The sequence below is a fragment of the Cryptomeria japonica genome, chromosome 11 (assembly GCF_030272615.1).
Source record: "Cryptomeria japonica chromosome 11, Sugi_1.0, whole genome shotgun sequence".
Lineage (NCBI taxonomy): Eukaryota > Viridiplantae > Streptophyta > Pinopsida > Cupressales > Cupressaceae > Cryptomeria > Cryptomeria japonica.
Genome location: NC_081415.1, coordinates 10,706,220 through 10,715,301, shown reverse-complemented (window position 1 = coordinate 10,715,301; position 9,082 = coordinate 10,706,220). Strand labels below are relative to the sequence as shown.

General features: G+C 38.3%; 1 protein-coding gene and 1 long non-coding RNA gene across 3 annotated transcripts; both read left to right on the top strand.

The window, feature by feature from the left end:
- The first annotated feature begins 4,708 nt into the window (after positions 1–4,708).
- Positions 4,709–5,329, top strand: LOC131049489 (uncharacterized). Its single transcript, XM_057983546.2, has one exon. It carries the CDS (start codon positions 4,709–4,711, stop codon positions 5,327–5,329), a length of 621 nt encoding a protein of 206 aa, XP_057839529.2.
- A 1,437-nt stretch (positions 5,330–6,766) lies between these two features.
- LOC131049467 (uncharacterized) lies at positions 6,767–7,531 on the top strand. Of its 2 annotated transcripts, XR_009106742.2 has the most exons (4): positions 6,767–6,834; positions 6,966–7,025; positions 7,115–7,197; positions 7,331–7,531. It is a non-coding gene; the product is annotated as an uncharacterized LOC131049467 (long non-coding RNA). The 2 variants fall into 2 exon arrangements; XR_009106741.2 differs by lacking the exon at positions 6,767–6,834 and having other exon boundaries at positions 6,931–7,025.
- Positions 7,532–9,082: the final 1,551 nt, after the last annotated feature.

The window sequence follows — 9,082 nt, the reverse complement described above, 5'->3', positions numbered from 1 at the left end:
ATATATATATATCGATATATATATCTATGTGTGTATGCGTATTTATAAATATACATATGTATATATGCATATACATATATGCTTTAACATACTTGCCTACCTGCATATACACATTTGTACCTATAAACTATCCTGCACTACATATATAGACTATTTGCCTCTTTATCTATCTATGTATATATCTATGCAGGTATATATACATGTCTGCGTATACATATGCATATGTATGGTCCTCTATCTATGTATTTGCATATACACACATCTACCTATATACAATTTTACCCTGCATATATATGTATATGCATAGCAAGACGTCACATATGTCCGACCACTTATCTAAACAACCCAATTAATATCTACCATTCCAAAAATGCACTCCACCATTTACATGCAACCTTCTATCCCATTCCTATTCATATAGGTATAAAGCCACACCCATCCACACCCTTCCATAGCCGCTCTTCACCAGACTACTACCCTTCCCATTTGACTATCCCTACAATCAAATTGCCTATGCCTTCAATTGGCGAAGGAGGGTGGAGAACCATTGGAAGGGGCCTGGGGTTCTACCGATTGAAAGCTCTACAATCCATTTCAGATCCTCTCCGCACACATATGCTCTCAACCATTTGTGCCACACAATTAATACACCTTTGCTTGTTCTTTTCCCCTTATAACTTCCCATTCTAACACACCACTATTCTTGTATTTCTCTCAGATCTCCGACCAGCCTACTCCACAAATGTCAAATTTGAAAAGAGCTAGAAAGAAAGAACAAAATAGAATCTACTATGCAAAACATAGAGAAGAAATTTCAATAAGGCGGCGATACAAACGCCTTAATCATAACATTGATTCCAATATTTTGCAACCATTGCCAAGTCTGGTTGCATCTCACTCTTCAGTTGTCCCCATACCTCACATAACGCAGGCCTCTTCTAAAGCACGTCCATCAGCTATGCTCCAACCACATTCAGCTGGACTCACCCAATCAGGCGTACAATCTGAACAACCCCACAAGCAACCGTTGCCAATTAATCAACAAACAAATGCTACATCTATTGCTATAATGACATCAATCTCAGAAGATCTCAAATCTTCTGCATTTACAATTGCACTGGCTTCTTTTCGGACAAGAATAGACAACTTGTCGCATCTACACATATGTACAATCTGCAAAGAGAAGTATGTTGGTATGCATGTCAAATTAACTCAACCTGTTGTCATTTGCACAAGATGTTATAATGAAAAGGGTGTTCACAGATTCTCTATTGCAAACAATATGGACCCTGCCGAACAACCCCTAGTTTTAAAATGGCTCTCACAAGTAGAAGAGATGCTTATAGCAAGGATTGCTCCTGTTTTGCAAGTAAGCCATGCCAGAGGTGGTCAATACAAATATATAGGGCACACCATTAATTTCCCACAAGACATTTCATAAATAGCAACTACTTTGCCCCGCAAATTCCAACATTTGGAAGTTGTGATTATTCGAAGGACAAATCTCGAAGGAAAACAATATGACTGTTATGTGAACAAGTTCCATGTTATGGATGCATTGCATTACAAAATTCAACATGACCAGTACTACAGTGATGTTATCATTGACAATGCAGCTGTTGATTTATTGCTAGAAACATCTACCGATATATCTGAATTTTTGCATGGCCTTCCAAATTCCTTTGATCTGCAACCACCTTCACCAACACAAGAGCACCTCTCTAATGATGATGAAGTTGAATTGCAGACCACATCATCATTCAACCCAAAGCTGCCATGTTCAGCCCTTGAACTAGATGCCATTAAAAAGATATTACACCTACATATGGATGATCAAAATGTTGCAGCTTGGCCTGAAATAAGTTCCTCACCCATTAATGAATACAACACTGAAGGCTTGTTTGCTATGGCTTTCCCAACATTGTTCCCAAGCGGATCTGCACTACCACTCCAACCAAGGAAAAAACATGTCCACTTGCACGAATATGCTTTGCACTTGATAAGATATCATGACCAAAGGTTTGGACAACATGTTAGGTTCATATATTATCTTTGCAATCCAATTATGGGACACTGTTCCCAGCAGACAGCTTCAGTTTTCCTACGGACCAACTTAGAAAACTCCATTCAACTACTTTACAAGCTTTGCGTGAATAGCTACAGTCTACACCATCCGATGAATTGCCAAACCAATTAATGCGTTTTGCAGCTTCGTTGCGAGGGACAAGAGCTTATTGGAAAAGATCCCGCAAGGCTCTCACTACAATGATACACCAATTGGGAGCACCTACATTGTTCTTCACATTAAGTGCAGCTGATACTAAATGGCCAGAACTACATAAATTGTTTCCACCTAACTTGTCTCCAGAATTCCAATCCACGAAGAAGCAATTTATACAAAACATTATCCACAATCCACACGTTACAGCGTTGTTTCTGCATTTTAGATTCACAATATTCCGTGAGGAGATTATTGACAAGCTTTTCAAAGCTAAAGACCATTGGTACAGGTACGAATGGCAACATCGTGGGTCCGCACATATACATGGCTTCTTGTGGTTACCAAATGCACCTGATATGGACAATCTAGACTGGTCTAACCATAATGTTGTGCAATCAGCTAAGTCCTTTTTTGATAGGTATGTTACAACATGGAATCCTCGCAACCGAGTTGCCCAAGCCAACAGACTGCACACTACTTCACTCTTTGATCCATGCATGGCTGATACAAACCAAATTTTATCTACTGACCCTCTCTCTGATTATGAGGAACTCGTCAATGTTGTTCAACGACATACAAAATGCTCTATCCACACTTGCTTAAAAAAAAAAGGCTCAACCCTCCATTGCCGCTATAGAGCACCTTGGCCTGAGCAAGATTTTTCAACACTAATTGTCGATACTGCCCACAACCCATCATATGAACCAGCAAGAAATGACAGTCGTTTGAATATTCACAGCCCAATCATGCTTGCAATATGGCGTGCAAATGTTGATTGCCAACCCGTTTGTTCCAAAATGGTTGTCATACAATATATCTCTAAATATGCTTCAAAAACAGAACAAAAGTCAGAAGGCTATGTTGACATGCTAAAGAAAATAGTTGCTACAACTAATACACAAGATACCATCTTACTGGCATACCAAAAATTCATGATGGGGATAGTTGCTGATCGTGACATCAACGCACAAGAAACCTGCCATATGTTGCAAAAACTCCCATTGATCAGTTGTAGCCGACATTTTGTCTCCCTTAATGTTAGCAGGAAGGCCCTCCACCGAATTGCTGATCAAAATGACAATGGCAAACTTTGCAAATCTTATATTTCTGCTTATATGGAAAGACCTATTGAATTGGAAAGGATTTCACTGATACAATCAGCACAAGAGTTTTCATAGAACAGCTAACGTAAGAAGCATCAATGGCAAAAACTCCAAAAACAAGCAATTGTCAATGTCTACCCACAATTTAAAACCTCTCCAACTGAGGTTGATGACAACTTTGAAGCCTATTGTCGGAGTGAGCTCCTCTTGTACAAACCCTTTCGCAATATTCTGACAGATATAGGTACATCACCGGCCCAAATAATTGCAAATTGGAAGCTATTGTGCATACATGGTTACACACGTTGGCATATTTATGGAATAGAACATGACTGCACAACTGAGAATGACATGGACTCTGATGGTGATACTTTCTTACATTCACACAATGAAGACCAGTATGAATGGGAGTACCTTTCCCAAATGGGCGCTTCAAACAATATGAACATAAATGATCTGCAAATGTTGGGTAGGCGCGATTACGATATTAACTTCGATTGGAGTGACCCTCATCCCACTAATCCACTTCATCTTACTGTTGTTGCCTTCATTTCCACAAATAGAATAAATTGCCAGCCTACCCTTCTCCAACCAACTTCTCCTACCACTACTTCATTCCCCTTGGCATCAAAACAAAAAATTGCACTTGAACTCATTCTTGCCCATTATGCATCTCCTCAAACCTCGCCTCCACTCCGTATGCTTATACAAGGCACTGCAGGGACTGGCAAATCATATTTGATACAATGCATTAGAAACAAACTTAACCTTTCGACAAATATATAGCTCAATCCTTTGCGTGTACTTGCCCCAACCAGTGTTTCTGCATATAATATCCAAGCAACAACTATTCATGCTGCCCTACGCATCCCCCTTAGAGATATGCAACCTTTGACAGGACAATCTTTGATGTTCTTCCAAGAACAATACAAACACTTGCAATATATACTGATTGATGAGATGAGCTTTTTGGGTCCTAAATTGCTTTTGAAAATTGATAGCAGATTGCGTCAGGCATTCCCTCACCGACAACATGAACCATTTGGAGGTCTCTCAATCATCCTTGTAGGGGACCTCGGCCAACTACCTCCAGTGATGGACAAGCCTTTGTATGCCTCGCATTCTACAACCCTTGCATTATGGCGCTCCTTTCAAACTGTTGTTACCTTGGATACAAGTTTCCGACAACAGGGTGCCTCGGATATCCAACAACAATTTCATGCAATCTTGCAGAACATTAGAAATGCCAATCCGCTCCAAACAGATTGGGAAGCTCTTATGTCTCAATCCTCTTCTAAACTGCCTATAGATCATAACAAGCACTTTGACAATTCAATTCATTTTATTTGCAACAAATGCATCTGTCAAACACCACAATACTAAAATGTTAAAACAATTGCACTTGCCTATTACACGATGTCTCGCTCAGGTTCCAAAGCAAACAAACATTGCATATGATAATAATGAGCAATTCCCTTCAGAATTACTCCTCTCCCTTAATGAACAAGTTATGTTAATTGCTAATCTATGGATACAAGCTGGTTTGGTCAATGGATCATTAGGACAAATCAGATCCATTGTCTATGATACAGATTCTAAACCTCCTGACTTGCAAAAGTACGTGCTCGTTGAATTCAAAAATTATTATGGGCCACATTGGGACAATGCAAATCCAAAGTTTGTCCCTATACCACCTATCACTCGAGGCAGCCGCACTCAAGTCCCCCTTGCAATGGCTTGGGCTCTTACTATTCACAAATCCCAAGGCCTCACTTTGGACAAAGCAACAGTCGACATTGGCAAGGTTGAAAAACAAGGGCTGACCTTCACTGCAGTCTCACGAGTGAAGTCTCTTCATGATCTAAGAATAGACCCGCCTTTCACTTTTGAAAGATACTCAAAATTACAAAGCAATGCTTATACAACTATCAGGAAAAAAGAAGAAAACAGATTGGCTGCTCTCTCCAATCAGATTTCTACATCGCCTCCCCACCAACAGCTCTAATATCCTACAGCATCAGGTATGTCACTCCACCAAATTGCTAGCACTCCACCCTTTTACTTTTAAATTTCTCCACTCTCCTCATTATTTGTATGCATTTGATTAAATAACATTAGTTTTTTTCTTACAGGTCCCATTTTACCTATTCGTCCATGTCTTGTTGTTCGCTGCATACACCTGCATTATAAGCTTCTCTTCCTCCACCTACCCACTTCCACCGTTGCACCCCTAATAACGGTATATCTATCTACTACTCTTACTCTGCCCATTCTGTTTTAAAAAAAATTAGTTTACTGCTCTTTTCACCTATAATATATTGTTTAATACGAACTCCCCATCACTGCACTTCCCTGCATTGGGTAACTTAGTTACAACATGATTGCAATACAACTACCACCTCTTCTAGCTACACCTCATTCTATATTTTATTTGCACTTTTCTCTGGAACAGTTTTACATACTCTAACACTAACTTTCCATACCTCTTTCACATTTAGCTTCATTCTCATTAAATACAACTTCCGTTGTTTGTTGTTACCTTCTCTGCTATACTCATTCTACTAAGGTAAACTTATAAAAAACCAACCTCGCTCTGCCAGGTACGTTTAACTCGCTTTCCACTCCTTTTTATTCTTTACTTTTGTTCTAACACCAGTTAATTCTTCACTTCACAATGTCACAAACACTTCTCTAGCTTCAATTCCCTTTCTCAAAATTCGCCATATCTAGGACTCCTAGATTTACGAAAGCTCATCATCAATGGCCTTTCCCATACGCAAATGCCCCTCATCAAATGAAAAAGGTGCTTACCCAACTATATTTGTTTCTATCCTCTTAATTCTACTTCTTTCTCCAACTTAACAATTTGTTTTGCTCTAATACTACCCTTTACAATGCAGGCCCAACTCTTTTTTTTAAACAGAAACACTTCTTCATTGCATTTTCCCTCCACTTGGATAACTCAGTTTTGGTTCTGCTAAAATCAGGTACATTCGGCCCACTCTACCCCCCTTTCTCATCTTTGCTTCTGTTCTAACACCTGTTCATTCAATTTGCAGAGTTTTGGTGAGCTGTATACATATATGATACAAATCTACAATTTTTTGCATCTATGGTGTGCAACCCACTGATAGTGCTATTTTGTCTCGACGTAACCCTGGTGAGATACCATGATCAAACCTTTTCTACATGGCACGTTTTTACAGTTTTTTGATGCTATTTGCTATGTGGATGATTTATATTACCATGTAATGTACTGTTTAACTAAAAAATTGATAGATTTACCAGCCCGCACCCTCATGCAATGAGATAATTCATAATAATAATGACTTTTGGTAATGTCTTAGGTTTTCTGTTTTCCATATTTGCAAGTCTATGCTTTTAACATTTTCCTTATAACTTCACTTCCTTCCTAAAAATATGCACATTGACTTTATTTTGCAGGTCTTCTTTGGCCTAAAGAGGGTTACATTTTCCAGCCAATTCATCGAAATTTTGGTGAAGGAAAAGGTAAGCTCCTAGCAAATAATCACTATAGCTTAGTACTATAATCTCTGCATTTAACAAACTTCTATTCATTCATGTTTAATTCACATCCAGGGACACTCTATATAACCTTTTATAATGAGTTCCCAATGCAGTTAGCCCTCATCTCTTTGACATTGCACACGCACGATGATTGCAACTCAAACACCCTCCAGGTAACATTATATTTATGAATATTTGCTTCTCGATTAACTTTTCCAAATGATCAAAGTTCCTAAAAATCCGTTCTTGTTTCAATTTGCAGAATTAAATAAATGGCTCTTTGATCCTCTCTCTTCCCTTGTTCCACAATCAACTCTTGTGCAAAATAGGGACCTCGCACGTAAGGTAAGCAACCTTATACTAACCCTCTCCTCTGCAACTTACAATATTCAATTTCTCTCCTCCTTTCGTCTACAATTTTAATATACAAATTATTCCAACCAATTGCTCACTTTATTTCATTTCCTTCCCCCTGCAGGAATCAGTTCCAAACCACTACTTCGTTGTCTACAAGCCTTTCACATTCTCCTATACAGTTCCTTCTAAGACACTGCACACCAAAGTTTCCCTGTCTATTCAACAGCTTGCTGTAACACCTTACTCTGCCAGATTTATACAATATAATTGTTCTCGAACAACATTTGGCCTCGCCTATCGGTGAACCGTTGCAGGCACTAAACCTACAACTGCTAGTTTTACTAATGCAAGTACATATAGGATGAATGAATGCATCTAAACCTAAAAAAAGCATGTTATAATAATTAGATCTAAAAACACAACTGAAAAATTATGCTACCCACAAGTCAATAATTAGGGTTTTTATGAAATCAACCACTAAATTTATGTAATTCAATTGCAAATAATTAATGAGTACAAACATTAATTTTAAATTGCATACAAATGAGATCCGAGACAATAAATCAAGAACAAGCATGAAAGAAGTCGAGTTCACCAAAAATGTAATGTTGGTGAACTAGCTACCTAAATGAATGTAACTATGAGTGCATAAGCTATATGTTTCAACAATGATTGCAAATATGAATCAGCTAAATGCATATGAATTAAATCTAAAAATGCAAATCAGTCCATTAAGCATAAGATATGTTGGGTTCACAAAAAATGTAATGGTGTAAAAACTAGGGTTTTACTAGTTAGGATAGTAAAACTGCTAATTTTACCTTAGGGATCACTACACTGAAAGAGGGGCAAATCCAATAGATCTACCCATAATCCAAATATGAAAAAGGCTAAAATTTTGATTAGATTCACCAGTTTTGTGTTAGCCCACTCTTTGTAGTCGAAGATTGGATGTGAATTGTGAGATTAAGGTAAAACAATGAATAGCTGAAGTAAGTTGTCGAAAATAGACTACTACGGATATCCCATGGAGACACAAACTAAGACCTGGGCAAAAGAAGATGTTTAGAACCTGTTCCAAGAAGTTTGACTTGATTTTTTAGTACTAGGTAGTATAATTCGCCCTGGTCCTTTGAATTTTTCTCGATCAAAATTTGAACCTGTTTGTCATCATCAACTCTGTTGGAATCCCTGAGTATAGCTCCCCAGCATGTTCCCTAGACACAAAAAGAGAGAAGAAAGTGTTGCGAATATGGGTTTGCATTAGGCCAAACCTTGGTTTACGAATTAACCTTGAATTGAATAATGTAAATGCTAGGAGATATACCTTAGATCTACAATTGTTGATGGAAGGATTGATGATGCAATGATCTTTGAATGTAAACACAAATGTTGAATGTAATGGCATGACAAACACATGAACATGAAATAATTAATCAAACACACACATGCTTACATGAAGATTGATGTAACTTTGTTCTATAATGCTTGAAGGATGAAATGTTGCCTATAATCTTTGAAAATGCTTGATGATGAATGCATGAATGATAGAGATGGAGTCTTAGTGGTCCTAAAATGAATTGATAGGATGTATTTATATATGTTTCCCTATGTAAATTATTGATTTGGCTGACCTCCAAAGGTCGAGTTTAAACACAAGCACCAAAATCCATTGAGGAGCGAAAGAGATGGCCCTTATTTCAAATTGGGGCTTGTTTAAGGGGGGCTAGGGCATTTTGAAGCACCCTAGTCCAAGACCAAGGTGCTCCATGCACTGGTCCTCCAAAAACAAGACCAGTCAAACATGAAACAAAGAGGAAAACCTCTGGGATGGGGCCCACCTGATGGTGTCAACAAGTGACGTCAAGGTTGA

What these genes read in the sequence shown, in the direction of transcription:
- LOC131049489 (XM_057983546.2), top strand. Translation starts at nt 4,709, where the DNA reads ATGTTAAAACAATTGCACTTGCCTATTACACGATGTCTCGCTCAGGTT.